Here is a 22,433-nt window from a genome sequence, read left to right as displayed (position 1 = left end):
CCAAGGACTGACTAAAACAACCAAACAAACAAAAAAAGCAAACTTTATATTCTTCTTTTGTTTTTTGTTTTTTATTTTTTGGTTGATGGTGGGCTTGAACTCTGGGCCTTGGGCATTGTCCCTGAGCTCTTCAGCTCAAGGCTACCACCCTACCCCTTACACTTTTCTGTAGTATAAAGGACTGTAAGTGGAATAATTGCATAAAAATTACCTCTTTTGCAAGGAAATTAAGACAGTTCAATATAGTAGTGAAAACAATTAGAAGACAATAATTTGTTATTTTAATTTGAATCTACCTTGATATTCTGTCACCAGACAAGCTCCTTGTCTGTGTGTTAGTTACCTAACAACCTGAAAACCTTTGTAAAACCTCTCTGGCTTCCTTCACACAGTATAGGAGAACATTTTTCAAAATGCAGAGTAGTATACAGATTAAAAATGTCAATTTAATATTCAAACAGTTGGAAAACTCAGATAAATATATTTTTAAATAGTAGTTTCTACAATCTATTAGAATACTGTGAAAATAATTAGGACAAATTCATGCAAAAAGTAAATACCATGCTACACATAAGACTAGTAGTTCATCAGTCCCTCGGCATTTCATATTTATTGTACTGTTTCAGAGCCATTGATTTTTTTAAAAATAATGAATGTGGTGTCTTTCAAGATACCATGGGAATTATGAATCACTAAAGACCAATAAAATTATATCTTATACAATGTTCTATTTAAGCCTGTTTTGTGATGTATTGATTCTTTCAAAACAATCCATCTGGAATGGTTTTTTTGTTAACATTCTGCTATCTGGATACCTGGAACACTTGATTAAGACTTCACTTCTAGATGTAGAATTTTTCTATAACATTTTTCATTCCTACATTGAGTCATTTCAGTTGTTACAACTAAATTATCCTACCATCCATTATCATACTGACATGTCATCTTATTTCTTCTTACCATTATGTATCACTTCCAAATATAGAACCGATGTAAATCTTCAAGGTACTGAAGAAACTTTTACTATGTTAAATACTTAGCTTTCTAGATCTTTTTTGGTAACTGTAGATCAATATAGTGTGATCACTAATTTTTGTACGTATAGTTTGACTTTCAAAAACAAAATGAAGAATCAAGATGTTACAGCAGTGTTCCTAGTCATAATAATGAAATAGCAACATTAATCATGTATTTGCTTCTAGATTCTTCACTATTATTGAATTACTTCATCTTTTGCATTTCAGTATGTATTTTACATTTTCAGTATATATATTTTTGTAGGCAAATGAAAAATAATCTGGAACTGTAAACACATGAATATATTAAATACATTCATGAACACTATACTTATAAGAGAGTAGATTTTTAAGCATAGATATATTTTATAAATTTTCTGCCTGTTTTTAGGTCTATTATAATGGCTACCATGGAGATACCTCTGAAACGTTTTTGGTGGGCAATGTGGATGAATGTGGTAAAAAGTTAGTGGAGGTTGCCAGGAGGTGTAGAGATGAAGCAATTGCAGCTTGCAGAGCTGGGGCCCCCTTCTCTGTAATTGGAAACACAATCAGGTAAGCCTTACACTGACAAGTAAAGGGAGGGTTGGCAAATGGTACAAAGGTTATTGGTGGCTTGGTATAAAGTTGATGACATGTTTTATGATTCAGAACCATCATTTCAGTCTGATATCAGTATGTGAACTGCCAGACTGCAATATTGTTCTGTGGGCTGAAAAAGAAAAAAAAATAAAAAGATTTAAAAAAAAAATGAATTATACAGGGTTAGCAGAGAAACTTATTGGAGCAGCAAGCAAAACTTACATGGCTGCTTTTGTTTTAGCTTGACATATTGGTCTGTGGCATTCTTTACTAAAAACATACCCAATTTGAAATAAAGTACCTAGGAAGAGGCTGAAGCATCCCAAACCTTGGAGAGTAAATATGAAATATAAAAAGCTAAGTCTTATAAGAAAATATAAAGTATGATACAAAAATAAAAACTGTTAGCTCAGGCAAGCTATATCTTTCCAATTAGATTAGCAAGTAGCCTGAAAGAGTGGTCCTCTGCAACTCTCTCTCTCTCTCTCTCTCTCCCTCTCTCTCTCTCTCTCTCTCACCATCATTCATTTTCTACACTGTATCCTATGTTTGTTTTTTGAGTGTATGTATGTCTGTTTTCTGAATTCAAGACTTTTCTTTATAATTTGTTACTTTTGTTCAGGCTTTTCTTTCCCCAAATGTTGTGAAGTTGCCATGTAGAATCTATGTTTTCATTTAAAAGTAACACATTCTGTTAAAGATGATCACATCAGTACCCTTTCAAGTACTGTTCTCATTAATGTGAACCTTTGAATACTTCCCATTTGTCCAAAGGATGGAGAGCTTAGTCACCTTGAAAAGATGCTGCCTCTTTCTGCATATGCCTTCGAATACTTTAAGAAAAAAGGCAGTAAAATATCAGTTAAATGTATTTATGGCTTTAAAAATATTGTAACAGTGTCTGAATCAAACTTTAGTAAAATCTCTTTGGGTTTTATCTGAGAAGCTTTTATTGAAGACTTTGAACAAAATTGTGTTTTTGACAGTTTTAAATTATAGGCTAACTAGCCTGGGAAAAAAGGATAGTGTCTCTCTGTTCTTTCATAGGAAATGTTGAATCAGACCCCTACTGGGAAAAGAAATTTAATGCATATCTCACTATCTTACTGTCCATGAATATAATAGAAATGAATTCAAAATGCAGTTTTATTTTTGCAAATGGGATGAGTCGATAGATGCACCTCATATTTTTGAACACCTAGGGTTCAACAAATTTACTGGTGGTGCTCTTGCATTTTAACAAAATTTATTCTTCAGTAGAAGGGGGCAGAGAACACTGGATTCTTATTCAAGCATTCTATCCAGCTCTGCATTCATGGCTGTGTCTAAAGGGCATGTCAGCCTTTGATTCTCTCTGAGAGGTAATTATCCTTTTCCTGTCACGGAACAACAAATGATAGCTAACTACAGAGGCACATTTGCAGTAGTCACATTCATCAACTGCAGAAAAAAAATTCAATTTAATTGTGCAACACAGCTGCACATGGGCTTTTGAGCATTTCTGTTGTTCTCCCTGTCTTGCTATTCCTCCCTCCAGATCTATTTTTTAAACTTTTTTCCTGGTTATTTTTTTCCCCTTTTTGTCTCTTCTTCCATTTTTACTCTCTGTACTTTCTTGTTAAAGTAATTTTCCTTTGTGGCTCTCATTCTTTTTTCCCCATTGAAGGCTATGAATGTAGAAAATTATCACAATTACTCATATAATTGAGCCTCTTTGTAGCAAGTGCAACTCCAGTAGCCTTTCTCCATCATGAAAATGGTTTCATTATAGGGTTTTTCATATTCTCTGACACCATCTACACAGAGGAACAGGCGTGCAGATGAGATGTACTAGGAACAGGCTAGATCAGTAAGGTCACAGTAGGAATAATTAGCTCTGCTATGGAAAGAGCATCTAGGCCTTTTACTGCTACATAAATGTACTGTCCGTGGCTTTTAGTCACAAAAAAAACTTACTAACAAATGGAGCTCCCGCCTACTACTTTGAAAAAAAGATTTGTATCAACACTACAATTTTCCATCATTAAGACTAATAACACAGAGCCTAGTATACATCAAGGGGAATAAAAAGAAAAATCTCACATTCAAGTGGTGGCTGGGTGCTGACCTTTGTTCCCTTTTTTTGTGTACGACTTAACTCTTTACAAAAAAGAGCCACACGCCACACCAACATGCAGGTGAACTCCAGCTAGTACTAGCAAAGCATAGCATTCAGTTGGAAAATCTGATAAATCTCCATGCAGGATAATGCATTTCATTACATATTCACTACATTAATTCTAGCTACATTAAAAAAAAGAGGAAGAAGAAGAACAAGAGTAGAATTGACAGTGACATTGGATTTTAGCTATCTGGATCCAAAGGTCAGTTTTTACAGAATATAAATTTGCATGAACAAGCTCCTTTGAAAGCCAGATCAATCCCAACAACTGCACATACAAAACTACGTGGAAAATAATAGACAATGAACTTTTTTCTTTTACCCTAATGCATTTCATTATTGAGATGGTTTATATCAGCTGCTGATGAGGAAGCTGGACCCAATTCTAACAAATGTTTCTTCTGATATGTTAAAGCCCTGTTTCTGGACATCTATTGTTTCTGTTTTTTTCTGGCTCAGGCAAGTTCTTAAGGGGGTAAATAAATACCCTTTGATATATACCTTTGAGCCAAAAGGTACTTCAAATCTTTACACACTAAAGGTTTACAAACATCTTTCAACCTGGTCTTGCTTAAGCTATTCACTATCTTTCCTAGTCTCCCTCTATACTCTGAAAGGGACAGCCAAGCCTTTTGCTTTAGTATTATGCTTACCCCAAACCTGGAGATGTCTGTAAGGGAATTTGAAATTCTCCTCTGAAACTTAATAAGACATTGTCTCTGAAGAAATACCAGCTGAAAGAATTTTATGCAGAGAGTTTTCTCTGGGTCCTTTTGTTTTATAAGTGATGCCTGGTGATCTTTAGGCCATAGTGTTATCATCTTCACTATACTTTCACTGATTTTATAATATTTATAATTCTGTTTTTAAACTTCACTCTAGATTATATTATCTGTAGGTATGAGAACATCATGAATGTGTAGATCCATGCCTCACAAATATATGACAGTTTACTGAAAAAGAATTTAAACTTATAGTTGTAAATGTCATGATGAAAGTATCAATAAATGATTTTAATGTTTAATTCATAAGTATATGTTTTGATATTAATTTAGAACAATATAAGGCAGATTTTTAAAATAATCTCTATTAGATTATGCACATTTAAACAATAAGTGGCTCAGGCAAAATAAGTCATTTTAATGTCATCTGTGATGGATTTTTCTTGACAGCTACTGTAAATTACAATTACACCGCTTCTTTCTGCACATGAAAGTAAGCATTGCAATAAATTATCTTTTATTTCAATCCATCATGTCTGCTTTTCAGAAACAGAAAACCACAAATAAAAGTTCAGCACCATTATAAGAAAAATACAGTAATTTGTAATCCAGTTTGAAACAAAAAATGTAATACTCTTTTGGAAAACAGTTGTTGGCTTTCAAAAATATTACTAATTATATGTAAACATTCCTGTCATTACAGGGAATCCTTGGTTTTATGTATTCCTTTATTCAGAGGCTACTAGTTAAGTGAAAAATACACAAAATTAAAGTAAAATTCTATAACTTATTAAGTGCCATTTAAGTGCCTTGATTAGAGATGTGCTCTTTTGGAGCTTATAGACTTCATGTAAAAGTGACAGCAAAGCTATTTCTGCATTCATTTTCATCTCTTTATAAGAGCATGTACTTAAACACAGTACTCCTCTGCCCTCTTGGGGAACGTATTTTTAGTCCAAATGTAGCTAAAATTATTAAGAAATTATACTTACTAGATAACACTTTAAATGAGTCCAACTGCCTCATAAACTGAGGAAAATGGCCACGAGAAATTCCTTAAAGGAAATTTCTCTTTCAACTATAAACTGTAAATAAAGCATGAACTGTAATAATTCTGTGTAATTGAAAAGTAAGTTAATAAACTACCTTTATACACCTTCTTTCTCTTCTCTTTTCCCCAGCATTCCATATGAAAGGCTTCAGATCATAAATGAATAGATAGATGCCTTAAAGGATTTGTAGTTAGAGAAAATCAGTACTGAAAATCTAATACCAGGGGAGTTCATGTCAGTAGATATCCACAAAGAGAAGGAAGATTTCATCCATGAAATGTTCAAGGCAAGAAAATACCATGCTCAGAAATGGGTCATGCTCCTGTAGTGGGCTGATGTTGGGGAGCAAGTGTGGCTCTTCTTGGAAATTCCTGCCTGTCCTGCTGTTTCTACTTCTCCCAACACAGCAGTGAAAAGGTAGATACACATTCCACCTTCCCATGCCACAATTAGGGTGCCCAGACCTTCCCTTCCTCGTAGAATAGTCACTTGGATAATCAAGATGAAGTCTGATTTAAACCCTACAGTCAGACAGACAATCCTGTGCTCCCCATGTAATCCCAAATAGTTGAAGGAATGCACTTTTAAATCATAATTACACATATTAATAAGATTTGATCCCATTTAGTCCCAGTAAGTATATATTAAAAACTAACTCCCAATCCAAAGGGGATATACTCTGAAAATCAGAGTATATTTTTAGCATTGGGGAATCAGCATTGAGCTGACAACTCAACCAAGGAACTAAAGAAATTGTTCTTGTTTTTTTTGTTGTTTTGGTTTTTTTTTTCTCTTTTTATATGGCTGTGAAATCCTCTAACCTTTGAATCCATGACACATAGATTCTATGATACTCTTGTAGCCAGAAGTTCCAGCAGGACCCCGGGAGTAAATTGTTGTAGGAGAATGCACTCAGATATCTTTAACCACCTAGTAATTGCACAGCTTCTTTTATAAAGAGGAATGAGAGGTATGATGGGGGAGGGACTCCAAGGGTTTTCAGGGGCTTTCTTCTTCTCCTCTCATCGGAAATTAAAATGAAGATTGCCATTGTAACACACATTTAAGATGTAGCTGTGATGCCTGCCAATCACTTGGTCCTTGGGGAGAAAAAAAACCCTAGATTTTTTTTTTTTTAAGAAAAGAAAATAGAATAGTTTTTATTGAATGTTTTTCGAATTACTGAGGTTTGTTGAGGCTGACCTAACATAATTTATAGGTTTAGGGTGCACTTTTTAAGAAAAAAAAAATCTAGACTATAATGGATTTACTTAATCATCTCTCTTCCCTTCATCCATTCTCCTTCCTCAGTTTCTATTCAGGACTTGTGTGGAACAAATAAAAACATCTTAGAAAAGATTTGATACCTCTTGCTCAAAGTGGAGATACCCACAGAAATAATAGTAAGTTAAAAGTACAAGGAATAAAAACATGGATTTTTTTTCCTGTCCTCAATGCATGCATAGCTTATCTATTTCTGCAATGTCACTTATATCAAAATTAAATATCAGTGAGAAACTGCCTATCTGTTGATTATAGTGACATCCTCAACTAAGTGAAAATATCTTACACATCTTAGGATTGTTAAAAATGGTTTTTGTTTTTGTTTTTTTTTTTAATTAAACCAGGCATGGTGACACATGCCTGTGATTCCAGCAGGAGGACCATAGTTTCAAATTTGGGTTACAACCCAAAATTGTCTCAGAAACAAAAATTTTTTAAAATGCATATTGCAATGAAATGTCCACAAAGCTGCTAGTTATAAGAGCTCATGTTAAACCTAGAATCTGTTGGAAACTGCTTTGAGAGCAAAAACTTATTGTTAGGCATTGTAATAGTAATCCTAACCATTCCATTGTTGGGGGTAGAGTTAAGGACCTTATGCCCTTTATCCATATGGAGATATAAATTATTAGTGACTTACAGTGTATAAATCTAATGCTGTCAGGAATAAATATATGACTCCAATTTCAACAAAAGCTTTTCAACCTTGTAGATGAGTATTTTAGCGTGGAATTCTATATGCTAGATTTTATTTAAATCATTTACATGCCAAAACAACTAATGAAGCATTAAGAGCCAAGACTCAGCATTAGCAAAACCTAGTGATTAAAAAGCATTCTTTATGAATTTTGTTAATGGACTAGGTCTTGAGTAAAACTCCAAAGCAATCAAAAGTTTTGGAATATTTTGAGAATATTAAGGAGTGATCAAGGTGCACTGAGCTTGTAAATTGACATGTTGGATTAAAACCTCTTTGTACAACTAAAGATTAAAAAATATTTTAAAAAATAAATTAGTTTTTTTGTGTTATTGTGTCTATGAAATTGAAATGTATAACATTTTGGAATAGATCAGAAGAATCCATAGTAGAAGGTCATATTTCTACCTTGTAATTTTCTTCTCTGTTTAGTTCCCAAGTTAGTAGTAATTTGCATGGTAAGTTACCCATAAAACTGTAAAAAACCAGGTAGGTTTTTATGGTCTGCATTATGCACATGTATATTATATACATAATATGTCTATATAATCTATATTTTTATGTATACATATTCATTTCTTGTCTAAAAATAACCATGTTTAAATGCTGTACTAAGGTAAGTAACTCAAACTACTGTTAGGTATACATGGCTACTTAATTCATATATCCAAAGGAACTTGCTACTAGTAACATTAGCAAAATTAGAATTATTCCAGAATAAAGAAATGTTAATGTATTCTGACTCTAAATAGATTTTTTCTTTTTCTGAGAATATTTTAGAGTGACTTTCTTTTTATCTTAATATGCATTGAAAATATTTAATTTAGGTAAACATTTTGTGGTTACTTTTAAAGCCGCATAACTCATCAGAATGGTTTACAAGTCTGTCCTTATTTCGTGGGACATGGAATAGGATCTTACTTTCATGGACATCCAGAAATTTGGCATCATGGTAAGGAAGTCATTTTGGAAGCCCTTTGATAAGGCAGCTTTGCTCCTAAAGTTCTTCCTTCCACTCAGAATCCACACTGTCATGTATGCACAATCTGGGAGTATGAAGTATCTGCTAAACTTTAATCAGTATATTAACTGTGTTACCAGATTAGAGCCCAGCAATTTGTCCCCAAATAAGGTTTATTTTTGCATTTTGTCTTCTGAAAGGTGCATGACTGGAAATCACAGGGAATATTCATCTAGAAAAAGTTACTGAAAACCAGATGTCACTGCGTCAATGTCCAACAGCATGTACATATGACTGTTTAAGTCTTTTTTTTTTTCTTCTTGCAGAATTGAGGACTGAACTTAGGGCCTTGCACTTGATAGGCAAATGTTCTTCCACTGAACTAAATCCCCAGCCCATGCACATATGACTGTGTTTTGTTTTCTCTGTCCTCTTTTCTAACAGCTGACTGTTGTGGTTACATTTCATTGCAACCTTCACAGTGTTGACAGCTAGTGTATTTAGCAGCATGTACTCCTCAGTGGTTTCTACTGTATTCCCATCCTTGTGTTCCTCCCTAAAAATCTCTTGCTTTCATTGCCTGGATGTGCCCTACAGTGACAAGGCAGGAGTGGCCCGTAAAGAGTGATAGGGTATGGGCTAAAGACAGAACCACCTGTATGGAGGAACCCCAATGGGGCATATATTGAGACAAGGACCAAGCACCAGGAAAGATGGTCCCTGGGCCAGCTATTGTCTAGAACCCATCTGTAGAGATCCAGAAGGATAAAAATCTCTTTAGGGGCGGGGAGTTCAGCCTAGTGGTAGAATGCTTGCCTAGCACGCATGAAGACCCAGGTTCGATTCCTCGGTACCACATACATAGATAAAAGCCAGAAGTGGTGCTGAGGCTCAAGTGGTAGAGCTCTAGCCTTGAGAAAGTCCAAGGACAGTGCTCAGACCCTGAGCTCAAACCCAGGACTGGCAAAAAAAAAAAAAAAAATCTCTTTAGGCCAAAGAGTTCCACCTGAGGCAACTCAAAAGCAATGGAGATGGAAGAATGTAAAGGACTAAAGAGCCTTGTGCTCCCACCTAGTGCCAGTGCCTGAAGTTGAGGATGGATACCCTGCCTTCTGTTCCAACCTGCCTTTCCTTCCCTAAGACATTTTTGTCTTTGAGGCAGAGGTGAGGGCAGGGCTCAGGACCAACTGAAACCAAGGAGCTAGCAGCAGGTAGCCTGGGGAACATCTGAGGTAGAGGGGAGAAAGGTCTACAAGTACATGACAGCCCCAGACTGCCCTTACCAGCCTTGCTTGGCATGCCCCTGGGGAGTGGAAGACTTGACTCAGAGCAATGTACTATAAGGACTGAAGGTGGGGAGTCTTTTTCTAACCCTTGGGGTTCACCAATAGTCAAGAAGCCATAAAGAAAAGAAAGGACCCCAAAAATTTTTTTAAAAATCTTAAGGCCATCCATCTTCCCTAATTGTAACCTTTTTTCCCTCTTTGGTTCTTGTCACAGCCCTCTGTATGTTTTTATTTTGCAGCAAATGACAACGATCTACCCATGGAGGAGGGCATGGTGTTCACTATAGGTAAATACTGGGCACCTCTTTGAAATGCTGGGGCTCCTGGGTGGAAACTTGTACTGGTCTAAGCCTTCAGTGCTGCAAAGGACTAATAAAGTCATTCAGCATAATGAAATAATTTGGATGCATAGTAAATCTGATTAAATAATATCCTCAAGCCCCATCTTCCTAAATCAGATACTTACTGACACATTTAGGAGGCAGCAGCCATCCAACATCTAATTCTGTTACCAGAGTAATGTGGTGTTTGTTTTTTGTTGTTATTTTGTTTGGTTCCTTTTTTTTTTTTTTCATTAACACCCAGTAACTAAAGGCGATTATGTCCCTTGCTCCCTGTCAGCATGTGGCATGTGCTCTCTGGGGGACAGTTTCTGGCTGATCTGGTGATTGGTATCACCACCACGTTGCAATCACTTAGAACCATGAAGGCCTCCATATTTTTGACTGTGGGACTTAATGGAGAAGCAATTAGAGTGAAATAAGAAAATTGTTATTTGCTGATTAATGAACATTTTAAGCATGTTTTAAAAATTCAGATTTTTTTAAAAAACTGACTAGTATTTATAAGAGGGACTGATGTTTGGATGGTTATTATCCACAGGGTCCTAATTAAGGCTTGATTAAAATGCCCTTCTGTCTCTAAAAAATTATGAACTAGGCAACTTCATACATTTTTTAATGCTGTAGCATTTCCTCTTCCTACTGTTTAGCTTGTAGTAGTCTATGTAAGCGGCATCAATTATTAGCCTTTGCAAGATGACAACATGAACCCGTGGGTGAAACACTTGAGGGGAGGAGGGGAATATCTCTCTCTCTCTCTCTCTCTCTCTCTCTCTCTCTCTCTCTCTCTCTCTCTCTCTCTCTCTTTCTCTCCCTCCCTCCCTCCTTCCCTCCCTCTCTCACTCTCCCCTCCCCCTTTCTATTTTTCTCTCTTGATAATCAGTGAAACAATTCTTGACAAGAATCGGGCGGAGTCACTGCAGTAAACGTTTTTCTTCTTACAGAGCCAATCATCACCGAGGGATCCATTGAATTTAAAGTCCTGAAAGATGCGTGGACTGTGGTCTCCCTGGACAACCAAAGGTGTTTGCTCTCTGCTTTGCTGCTTTAGACAGGAAAGATGGGTGGGACAGCAGGCGCAGAGAGCTCCTCTCTGCTGGCTTGCGCTCTGAAGGCTGCCTTGTGTTTCAGGTCTGCCCAGTTCGAGCACACAGTTCTTGTTACATCTCAAGGCACGAAGATCCTGACCAAACTGCCTCATGAGGCCTGAGAAGCCTCTGGAAGGATGTGGAGGCTTTTTTTCCCCCTCGAGCTCTCAATTGCTGAAATCCAGCTGTAAAACTTTTAGAAACGATGGGAACTGCAGGTCACTCTGTAACCTACGTAGTATCCTGTAGCATCTTGGGAAAAACCAGCTGGGCACAAGGAGTAGAGCCACGGGAGCTAAGCGACTTGGTAAAGATGGTCCTGACCCGGTTCAGGAAAACGCATCTGGAGAGGCAGGATTGCGCCTGCCTTTGGTAGCCCAGGAGTTCCAGGAGTAGCAGCTTTCTTTTGTCCTTATCAGTAAAACATGAATAAAGAAAAATAACCTCTTAAACTCACTCTGCCTGCTTTCCTTGCGTCTGACAACCATGAGGGGAACCCTGGGTTTGCCCTTAAGTGGTTAAGTTTGGAGTCTCTGAACTTCTACCCACGAGCGTGCTCACCGAAAAAAACCCCAAACTTGTTAGCTGAATTTTTTAAAGTCTGTTTTTTCCACATCGGCCGGCTCCGAGGATGCTTCCAAAGGCCAGCGCTCGCTCTCCCCCACTGCCTTGGGGTTCATTTCCCCCTTCACGATTTTGCCATGCAAAGATTAACCCGCCAACAGACGTATTGATTACAAACATTTTCCTGACTGCACACTGGGCTTGGCGCTTTTCTGCAAGGTTTTGTTATTTCAGAAGCTAGGCTTTCCCAGCTCCCCGCGGCTCTGCGTCTACATCCAACCCCAACCCCTGCCAGGTTAACTTGAAGACCTTCTTCCAAGTCCCGACCCCCTCCAACACTCACGCAGGATCCACCCGGAATTTCACCTGCAAACCCTCCACTCGCTCAGACGTGAATATCAGGCAGATAACGAGGCCCTCAAGTCCCTAAACTGACCTTTCTGGGACTAGGTCCCTTAGGGCCGGCATGGGCTCTCTGCACACACAACAAAGATCAACATCAACGCACGTCAAAAATGCAAAGGATCCCAGCAAGGAGATGCACTTGAGACAAGGGCCAAGCTGGACTGGAGCTATGGCTCCCAGCTCCCACTTGCCTCAGAAGCAGGAATCCACCTCCACCCAGTTTCCCAAGCCTTACTCCTACCCACAGTACCCTCTTCCTTCTCTGGAGTTAGCTCTCCGGGAGCTAGCTCACCTGGTTCAAGGGTGGGACGGGGCGGGGCCTCTGGCCGTCTTATAGGAAGCTCATCTCTGGGTATGGTTTTAAGAACAAGTTCAGTAAGGGTGTCCTAGAAGTCAGTGAATGAGGGCTAACTCTTGTTTATACTGAAGTGGACTGCAGAGAGGCAGCAGCTAACTAGATCTCAGGCTCATGAGAGAGTGAAGGACATGTGGGACTGATGCCTGTGGGTCTAATCTTTGTGACCCCAAAGTGGAACAGAAGGGACTGAGGACAATGAGCAGGCTCAGGAAAAAAAAAAAAAAAAAACAATGAATTTCAGTTCTTCCCTGAACTCAAGACTCAAGTTTGTTCCCCACCCTCCAGCTCATTTCTCCAGTACAGGGATGTAGAGTTTGGGACAGAGTTGTTCTGCTAGTAAATCTGAGAGCTGGAAAAGATAAAGGAGAGATTGAGGTTTTACAAGACTCATGGATGAACTATTTAGGCTTTCTGGAGTTGGCTGAGTGAAATCTACTGCCAAGGAACAATTCCTTTTTCCTGGAGGGGAATAGGACCCAGCTGGCCCTGGAAGATGTTTGCCAGAGAACGACTTCACTTGTCTCCTAGAACAATCGAATTGCAGTGATTAGTGCAGTAGCTTTATCTGCAGATCCCAGCTTCCCTAAGGATAGTTTTCTAGGACCACAAGATTTTTACCAACTATTGGTGTATCATGCTGTTTGTACAATTATTGTGAGGTACAAGTATTTATGGGAAAGGAATATAATCCTATTTATAAAACCGACTAACGTGTATATGTGTGTGCATGTGCATATATATCTATTCAACACTGTCAGTGTTCAGTAGCTCTATAGGAAACAAACCTGAATTCGAATGAACTTCGTTTAACATTCTTTGAAGTTGAGATTAGGAAATAGAGTTTTAAAAATAGTTCTTTTAGTCTATGCCTCCTTGCCCATCTGTCAGCTGAACGGATCTAAAACACTTAACGCAAAGCCTCAGGGATTCTAGCCAAGCAGGAGTTTGTTAAAACCAGCGGAGTCACCACTTGGTCCTAAGCAGATTCTAGTAAGCTGTACCAAGAATTGCAAACCTTCAGGACCAATGGGAGAATTGTTTCCTCTCACAGTTGGAACAGGTAATCATCCAAGTAAGAAAACGGCATTTTAGAGGAGATGGCTCCTTGTCGGGTGGGGCGATGGGAGGAATCCACTCCGGGCTCACAGAGGAGTTAAGGCCAGGTTGCCCGGGCTGAGCCCGAGGGCCTCGGCTCCGCGACGTCCTTACACCTGCTACTTTCTCTGCATTAAGCAACCATGCCGGTGCTTCCTCATCTACGAACAATTCAGTTCTACATTCAGCAGGAATGAAATCTGATCGGGATGAAATGCGTGCGGGACACTTTACCCCTAGGATCCCACCAGATCCCCTGCACCGAGAAAGTAACCCCCCTCCCCGTCCCCTTGAAGGTGTGAAAGGACAGGTACCTAGGACACCTAGTAACTTGGGGCCCTCTCTCTCCCCCGCCTCTTTTACCCTGCGTTTGTTTGGGATAAAAACAGCCCTATACAACCTGGCCGTCGGGTTTCCTCGTACCTGGTCCTGAGCTCCGGAAGAAACCAGTCCCGCTTTCCCCGGCCCCAACCTCTACCCTACACCCGCCGCAGCGATCACTTACGTGGGCAGGGCCCGAAAGGCGCGGGCGAGAGACCCCAGGCTCTGGCCGCTTCCGAGCGGCTGTGCTGGGCGCACAGGTCAGCACTCCTCTCCACACCCAAAACAGGCGCTAGGAAGGAGCAATTAAAGCCACAAGTGCATCGGGGAAATCAAGACGAGCCTAGCAGATAGAAGAGTTGTCTAGCCGCGGAGTCATTAGTTGGTTGTTGCTACAAAGCCTCATCGTGTGCCTCGGTGATTAAAAAGGAGAGGAAGAAAAAGGAAAAGAAAAAAAAAAACCTCAGTTAAACGTTGGCAAACCCATTATTGGTTTGAAGGATTTGGATTGTTGTTCCCCCCCCCTTTTGTTTTTCTCTTTTGCTCCAACCACGCTGCCTGAAGTATTTCTGCCCCCAGCTTCCTGCCCTTAAACCCAAGAAGGGGAATTCTGCAGGCAGGAGCTGTGGCTACACAAGTTTAAAAAAGAGAGAATTCCCCCCCCCCCAATATCTGTAACGACAGCACCGATGTAATTTGTTTTGAATGCTCATTTTTTATTGGTGTTCCCTCTGCCAAAATGTGGTTGATTACAGAGGTTTGTCCTGTGATCAGTGCACACTCCAGACAAGAGAAGGTGCAGCGGCGAAGGTTCAGCTCAGGCCAGATCAAATCCCGGGCTGTTTAACGCTGAAAGGCTGCATGTTGCTATTAGTGTTAAATATATGGCTAATTATGCGTATGAAAATTAAACATCAGTGTTATGCTAATGGGGCGCCTTCAGCTGCGGATCTGAGCACTTGAGACTACCATTTAATCAAATGAATCAGTAACTAATACATCTGCACGTGTGAACTTTCACAAGATCATTTCCCCCGTTCCCGTCACACGGCTAAATTATGAAAGAAATAATTATCAACACTTTCTAATTACCTAACAAAGTAATTTGGGATTCACCGTGGGGCTGGAGGGATGGGGAGCCAGCAGCCCCTAGCAGCCAGCGTAGTTTGCGCCACGGCACGAGGGGATGGCCGTGTGGCACTAGTTGCGGGGGGGGGGGTGAGGGAATGGGGACCCCAGGGACCTTTTTTGTGAGCTTTTTTTTCTTCTTCTCTATCTAGTACCCCGGAAGATAGACGGCGCGCCGCAGCTGGCTCTCGCCTCTCCCAGCCCTTACCCCCAGGCCCAGGGGTACCTGCTTTGACCACTGGAGGTGAGAAAGATCTGGGGCGACAAAGAGAAACCTGTCTAAGCAGAAATACTAGAGCCCACCATAGGCCTGGTTTTGCTGCGGGTTTCAGCGTCTCCCGAGGACTCTTAGACCCTGGAGAGCCAGAAAATGACCAACTGCCGTCCACGGCTCAACCTGCGTGGAGCCCGTCGGCCCCTGGGTTCTACGCTGTGCCGTGCCCTCCGGGCGAGTGAGCGTGGGGCGCTGCGCCGGCGGGGAGTAGAAAGGGGAGGGGGAGGCGCAGGAAGGTTGGGAGGGAAAGAGGGGTGTGTGTTGGGGGAGGGAGGCGGTGCGGCCGCCTTTCCTGGGAGGAGAAGCGCGGGTTCCTGACTCTCCTCCACGCACACGGCTCTGATCAGACCCGTTCAGCCTGGAGCTGGAGTGGCCAGCTGGGCCAAGAGCAATGCCAGCGGGCCCCTGGGAGCGGCGGCGGCGGCGGGGAGGCGGCCGAGTGAGTGAGTTGGTCCGGAGGGTCCCTGAGCCCCGGCTCTGGGGACGTGGCGGCCTCGCGGACGGGGCCGGGGAGGAGGCGCGGCTCGGAAGGCGCTGAGCTAGGCACCGAACGCTCTGGAGGACCGCGGTCCAGGCGCCGGCTTAGGGCGCCCCCCAGTGCGTTTCTCGGCCACCGAAAGGTGGCGGCCAGAGTCTGGAACGGTCCTAGCTCGGCACGGGACTCGGTTGGCGGCGACCAGAAGTCGCCCCAAGTCCTACGAGTTGGGGGCGGGCGAAGGGTGGGGACAGTAGTGGGGAGGGCGACCGCACGGAGCGGTGGGTTGGTTTCTGGGAAGGAGCGCGCACGAGGGAGGCGGGCGGCTGAGGACCTGGGCCTCGGAGGTCCCAGCGCAACGCTCAGCCGGCCGCGCGTCTCGCCCCGCGCGCTCTCTTGCAGGGGAGCCCCGGCCGGGAAGTGTGGACCCGTCTCTTCCCAGGCCTGGTCGAGTCGCCCGCTCTAGTCCAGCGGAGTCGGAGCGTCTCGGACCAATCCCCGGTGATTATGCAAGAAAGCCGACCAATCAGCTCCTCCAGCTCATGAATATTTATGACCTTGGCTAAGTCAAAGCTTTGAACCGAGTTTGGGGAGCTCGGCAGCATCATGCTTAGACTTTTCAAAGAGACAAACTCCATTTTCTTATGAATGGAAAGTGAAAACCCCTGTTCCGCTTAAATTGGGTTCCTTCCTGTCCTGAGAAACATAGAGACCCCCAAAAGGGAAGCAGAGGAGAGAAAGACCCGCACCCAGACCCCGCAAGAAGAGATGACCATGACCACCATGCCAGAAAGTCTCAACAGCCCCGTGTCGGGCAAGGCGGTGTTCATGGAGTTTGGGCCGCCCAACCAGCAAATGTCTCCTTCTCCCATGTCCCATGGGCACTACTCCATGCACTGTTTACACTCGGCGGGCCACTCGCAGCCCGACGGTGCCTACAGCTCGGCCTCTTCCTTCTCCCGTCCGCTGGGCTACCCCTACGTCAACTCGGTCAGCAGCCACGCGTCCAGCCCCTACATCAGTTCGGTGCAGTCCTACCCCGGCAGCGCCAGCCTCGCCCAGAGCCGCCTGGAGGACCCAGGTACGTGCGCTTGCCCGGGAGAGAGGGAAGAAAGGGGTAGGGGCCGAGAGCGGAGGCTGGAGAGAGGGGCCGAGAGAGGTGGGGTGGGGGGAGGGCGCGGGAGCGGTGGAGGTTTCAGATATCAATCTACGGACCCTGGTCATAGCGAAGAAAAAAATAAATAAATGAAAATCCACCCAATTTACAACCATCCGGCAAAGGATAAACCCGGGAGCGTCTCCTGGCTCTGTCTGGGCCTCTGGGCTGCTCGGTGTGCCGAGCACACAATGCCCTGCTGGAAAACAGAAACCCACACGTGCACGTATTAGTCGCGGTAATTATTTATTGCGTAGCGCTATAAACAATGTATGCAATTAAGGGTAATTAAACCTCAACTACCGCCTGCAAAAAATAGCAAACTTTCTCTGCAAAGGCAATAGCTGCGTTCTTGGGAACGGCCCCATCCCGCCTGCAGCAGCCAGGAACAAGTATCCCCGGACGTTAAGGGCGAGGTGGAACCCTTCCTAGGCTTGCAGAGTTTCTCGAACCTTTTCTCCCTGGTCCTGCGCCTGCCATCTGCGCACTAAAGGCAAACACCCCCACCCCCTGCCCCCGGGCCCGCATTAACGACAGCTCCCCGCTTCTGCCGTCCCCGCAGGGGCGGACTCCGAGAAGAGCACTGTGGTGGAAGGCGGTGAAGTACGCTTCAACGGCAAGGGAAAAAAGATCCGCAAACCCAGGACAATCTATTCCAGTTTGCAGTTGCAGGCTTTGAACCGAAGGTTCCAGCAAACCCAGTACCTGGCTCTGCCTGAGAGGGCGGAGCTCGCGGCCTCGCTGGGACTCACGCAGACTCAGGTACCCCGCCGCCGCCCCGCGGGCCTCCCGCGCCCGGCCTGGGCGCGGGGCTTCTTCCCTTGGAACTCCCCCCAATCCATGGAAGCATTTCTTGTCTGCTGGGCCTCAGGTTCTGGGGGTGTCACTGTGGGGGGGTGTGGGTGTCCGCTGCGGCCGCCAGCGTCTCCCCGTCCTCTCTCCGTCTCTCTGCCCTCGCTGGGTCGCTGCGCTCGGTCCACAGACCTGGGGGGGCAGCCTGGTTCTCCACCCCCGGACGATCTGATTAGAGCGCATGGAAGGACGTCCCTGGAGGTTTTGTTTTGGGGATCCAGAGGTCGCACGTGCCCAAACAACCGGAACAATAGAAGCAGGAGACTTAATCCCTCCTCCTTAAAGTGTGTGGCTAATCACCCGGGCCCGCGCCGGGGTCTCTCTCTCTTCTCCTGCCTGGCCCTGCCGCAGCACACGGGAAATCTCTCTGCCTGATCACCTCCAAGTCCCAGACCCTAAAGCAGAAAGGAGACTTTCTTCCTAAGATTTCTCTAGAGCTCATAGGCATTCTGACCGGCTGGCGCGCCTTTCCAACGTCCAGCCCGGGATTCGGGTTGGAGCTGGGCAAGCAAATGAAGCCTAGGATGAGGAAAGGTTGGTTGGATTTGAAAGAAAAGTTCAACAGAAACAGTCGGTCTCCAACTCACTCAAAGGCAGGAAGACAACCTCAAAGAGAAGGCTGTGGCTTTGCAAATCAGTTTCCTCCTCTCCTAGCTAGGGGTTTTCAAAACATCTTTATTAATATTGATGCCGGAATTGGGTGGTGTACAGGCAGGCGCCTTGGGCAAACCGTAGCCGAGGTCGCCCCGAGCTGTTAGCTGTTGAAGGCCTGTATCTCCTGCGGCCTGTATCCTCTGACCTCCGTAGTCCTCCCCCACCCCCACCTTTCTCTCCGGGAGCTGCCCCTGTGGGCCACCGGCCTGGGGTGGGAGAAGTCCGGCTGTCTAGCCTGTGAGTCTCGGCGGGAGGGGTGTGAGGGTGTCTCTGCTCCTCTGGCCTGGAGCTGCCAGCTAGCCTGGATCATCAGGGGCTCCTATCTCTTCTCTCCTAGGGTCCTTTCTTTCCTCCTAGGTAGGCTCCGCTTAGTGACGTTGTTGTCCGATCTTGCAGGTCAAGATCTGGTTCCAGAACAAGCGCTCCAAGTTCAAGAAGCTGATGAAGCAAGGTGGCGCGACTCTGGAGGGTAGCGCTCTGGCCAACGGCCGGGCGCTGTCTGCAGGTTCCCCACCAGTGCCGCCAGGCTGGAACCCTAACTCTTCATCCGCAAAGGGCTCAGGCAGCAGCGCGGGTTCCTACATCCCTAGCTACACATCCTGGTACCCTTCTGCGCACCAAGAAGCTATGCAGCAGCCGCAACTCATGTGAGGTTGCCAGCCTGCACCTGCCCACCTCCTTCCCGTCTCCTTTGGCCCAGGCCCCTCCAGTCTCCAGGTCCACCTACCCTATCCACGTGTCCTGGCCAGGGAGGAGAAGGGCTCAGAAAGGGGGGAAAGGAATGGTGAAGACCGGAGGCTTGCCCGCCTCTCTGAAGCCCCTCGAATTCTGACCCAGCAACTTCCCAGCGCCTTCTCGGCCCAAACCCGTCCTGGCCCGTGCGACGACAGCCATGTGAGGCCTTGAAGCACAGGCACAGCCATCCTAGACAGCCTGAGCCACAAGACACACCCGCTGGACCGACACACGCCGACTCTCAGCTCTGCGGGACTATCAGGAAAAAACAAAAACAATGTAGGGGAAAAAAAAAAAAAGCAAAAGCTTTGTTCTGTCCGTCTCTTGAGTCTCCCTTTTGCTCTGTTTGTGCGCTGAGTCCAGGTCCTCCTATGTCTGCTGTCCTCATTCTTCGGCCTCTGCAAAAAGTCACCAGGTCTGAGCCACACAAGGTCTGCTGGGCCGCCCATTTCCGTATCCTGGGACGTTGTGTCCTTTCTGGCCTTTTTTTTTCCCCCTGGGCCCTGCCTGACCTATCTGTGTCGTTTGTTTGGGAACTAGGGGCAATTGGAGGGAGGGGTTTTATTTATTGAAAAATAGACTTTGTCTGAGGTTGAGTATTGGCCAATTTGAAGTTCTGTAGGGTGTGGAAAGGGCATTGTCCAAATGCACTCTCTACCTTGAATCCACCCGGAAAAATAATAAGGACGACGTAATGATTTTTAACTTATACAATAACTTTTGTACTTCACTGGTATAAAGTGGTTGAAGCAGAATGATTTGCATTTTCTACATGTCTCATATTTTCAAAATTATAAATAAAAGAAGGAAAACAATAAATACAAAATGAAGAGATAGTCAACATGATTTTTGTCATTTCCGGGGAATGTTTGGATGCTTTGCCTGGACAAGATGAAAAGTCCTAATTTGAGTAAAAAGAGAGAGGACCCAAGGGCAGCGGAAGAAAACAGACAGGTGTGAGCAAGCGGTCTAATTCCAGTGAGCTTTAAAGCCAGACAAAAGCAGCTTTACCACAACCCCAGCAGCTTGACCACAGAGTAATGCCAGCCACCAACCACCCTCAACCAACCAGTCTACAGTGCAGGATCGAATCGCTGTATATATTATTATGATTGTTGTTGTTGTTATTATTGTTCTGTAAACATGTTGCACAAGCTTAGCCTCTTTCCGTTCTGTTGTGTGTGGCTGTAAAACCCAATGCTTTGTGAAATGAGAATCTTGACATTTTACTTGTGAAATTGGAAAATGTGACCAATTGAAATCAACGGTGTTTTGTGTTCTCTATGTCAAAGTTTAGTTTTATATTGAGAATGTTAACTTATTGCTTTGTATCTTGGGGGGGGGAAAGAACTTTGTAAATAAGTTATAAAGTTTCTTTGAGACAGTAAAATTATGGTTTCAAGAAAGTATTGCTGTCTCCTCTGCTGGGAAGGGGAAGATACCGCTGGCCAGTCTCCTACCTTTGGGTGCAGGTAGTCTGGGTACAACTACTTATTTGGGACAGATTGGGGGTGCCTAGCTCCAGAAACATCATATTATCACAAGACCTGTAGAGTGACCCGGTGGGTCTCTTTTTGCCTTGCTCCCTTGGCCCCACTGGAATTGCAGGAATATGGAGAATGTCTAGGAAACATTGAGGGAGAGGATTCAAACAGGTGTGGCAAAACCAAAGAACAGGAGAAGAGTCTCAGAGAGGAAAGAGGAGGATCAGCCTAGGAGATTGGCATTCCCTCCCTGTTTGGAAGGAAAGTCCTTCTTCCTAAAGACTAGAAGCAGAATCACTCGGCTTCCCTCCTAGCCTCCACCGGATCTGGCCTCTCCATTTTTGCTTGCCTGGAGGCACTGGAACTCGGAAAGACACAACCAGACTTCCAGACAGGGGCCGGAAGGACTCGTCTGTCAGGCTGGTCCCCCTCTCACCCCCCTCCCATCAATCAGTGGGCTGGTGTGGGGGGAGGGAGGGTTGAGGCACAGTCATGGGGAGATACCAGGGAGAAAAACCAGTTCTTACCGAATGATTAGAAATTTAGGTGAGTGGTTGCAACTAGGGTGGACCAGAGAACCAAGCGCCCCATCCCAACTCCTGCCGTCAAATCCAAAAGCCGGGTCATTAATGGGGTCACTTCCACTAGAGCGAGCGCTGGTATTAAGTTCGCTCCAGAAGAACGTGGGTTCCCAGAGGCTAGAGACCCGATGGACCCCCTCCTCTCGTCTGGTGGCCTGCCCGGTGGCTCAGCCTCAACCCCAGCCCCAACCCCAGATCCCAGAGCAGAGGCAGCAACCTGAAGTTGTGGTAGGCAGCTTTTGCACCGTTCTCGCTATCCTGGCACCCGCCTTCTCAGGACTCTGCGGCGGGGGCTGCCCCCCGCCTTCGGGGGCCCCTTTGCAGCGGCGCGCGGTGGGGAGCAAAGCCGGCAAGGCAGTGATGTGTGTTGTGACAAGCACCCATTTTTCAATTGGTGCTGGTGAGAGATCAGACGCGCCAGGCTCTTCCAACGCCCTTGGGGAAGGGGAGGGGGAGGTGGCAGGGCTGGAGGGGGGCGGTGTAATGGAAGGAGCGGGGGGGGGGGGGGAGGGATGGGGGGTGCAGGGTAAAGCCCGGGACCTCACACCACTTCTGGGCCTGAAACTGTGACTGTCCTCTTTAAGCGGTGGTGAGAACCAAGAGTGCTAAAGCTGAGATCAGACCCGGGATACTACGGTTCAGACCGCGGGTGAAGGACCGGCCTCAGGCGCAGAGGGAACCAATTTTTCTGGTTAGGATCTGAGTGTCGGCAGAGGCTTCCCCTGGGATAAGTGGCTTTGGTGGTAGGGGGTTTCTCACGCATCTGACTCCAGTCCCCTCGACGGCAGCTAGGGCCTAACGGTCCAAGCCATAGGCAAAATTTGTTTGGTCAAGCCAGTTTTAATACTTGGAGATATTAGCTTATACTAATTTAATAATCTCTTGCAAACAGTTCAAATAGAGAAATTATTAGTTTTAGCTCAAGGAAGGCGGTCTTTAGTTAGGCTCTATTATAATTATAAGCGGTTGTACTTTTTAAAAATGTTAATCTGAATATAGGCCTAATTAATGCTACCTTGTTACTGACAAGTAGTTCATCAAATATCTGATTCAAAGATTTTCATAATGAGTATATTAATTAAACTATGAATAATCTAAAGGTGGTTATATTTAAACAATACCTCATTATAATGATTAAATACTGATTTTGAATATTATGTC

At 44.4% G+C, this 22,433-nt stretch overlaps 2 protein-coding genes across 5 annotated transcripts in view; both read left to right on the top strand.

The window, feature by feature from the left end:
• Positions 1-11,513, top strand: part of Metap1d (methionyl aminopeptidase type 1D, mitochondrial) — a 76,253-nt gene extending 64,740 nt beyond the window's left edge. For all 3 annotated transcript variants that reach the window (XM_090342632.1, XM_090342631.1, XM_090342630.1), the window contains 5 exons: positions 1,408-1,571; positions 8,369-8,466; positions 10,001-10,048; positions 11,047-11,125; positions 11,234-11,513. In XM_090342632.1, the coding sequence (XP_090198758.1) occupies positions 1,408-1,571; positions 8,369-8,466; positions 10,001-10,048; positions 11,047-11,125; positions 11,234-11,312 (468 nt within the window). In that variant the 3' untranslated portion in view covers positions 11,313-11,513. The remainder of the gene's footprint in view (positions 1-1,407; positions 1,572-8,368; positions 8,467-10,000; positions 10,049-11,046; positions 11,126-11,233) is intronic.
• Positions 11,514-16,238: 4,725 nt separating this feature from the next.
• Positions 16,239-19,176, top strand: Dlx1 (distal-less homeobox 1). 2 transcript variants are annotated; one of them, XM_090343087.1, is made up of 3 exons: positions 16,239-16,891; positions 17,529-17,728; positions 18,869-19,176. In XM_090343087.1, exons 1-3 carry the CDS (start codon positions 16,579-16,581, stop codon positions 19,121-19,123), a joined length of 768 nt encoding a protein of 255 aa, XP_090199213.1. In that variant the 5' UTR covers positions 16,239-16,578; the 3' UTR covers positions 19,124-19,176. The 2 variants fall into 2 exon arrangements, with proteins under 2 accessions (XP_090199213.1, XP_090199214.1); XM_090343088.1 differs by lacking the exon at positions 17,529-17,728 and having other exon boundaries at positions 18,869-19,002.
• The last annotated feature ends 3,257 nt before the right edge of the window (positions 19,177-22,433 follow it).

Source organism: Megascapheus bottae, chromosome 12 (genome assembly GCF_031878675.1).
Source record: "Megascapheus bottae isolate mThoBot1 chromosome 12, mThoBot2.hap1, whole genome shotgun sequence".
NCBI lineage: Eukaryota > Metazoa > Chordata > Mammalia > Rodentia > Geomyidae > Megascapheus > Megascapheus bottae.
Note: the sequence above shows the minus strand (reverse complement) of the source record. Positions and strands in the feature narration are given on the sequence as shown.

Bases quoted from the DNA above. Each gene is read 5' to 3' on its own strand.
- Dlx1 (XM_090343087.1), top strand. From the start codon at position 16,579: ATGACCATGACCACCATGCCAGAAAGTCTCAACAGCCCCGTGTCGGGC. The intron at 16,892-17,528 runs GTACGTGCGCTT...CCGTCCCCGCAG, and splicing joins GAGCCGCCTGGAGGACCCAG to GGGCGGACTCCGAGAAGAGC. The intron at 17,729-18,868 runs GTACCCCGCCGC...CCGATCTTGCAG, and splicing joins TGGGACTCACGCAGACTCAG to GTCAAGATCTGGTTCCAGAA.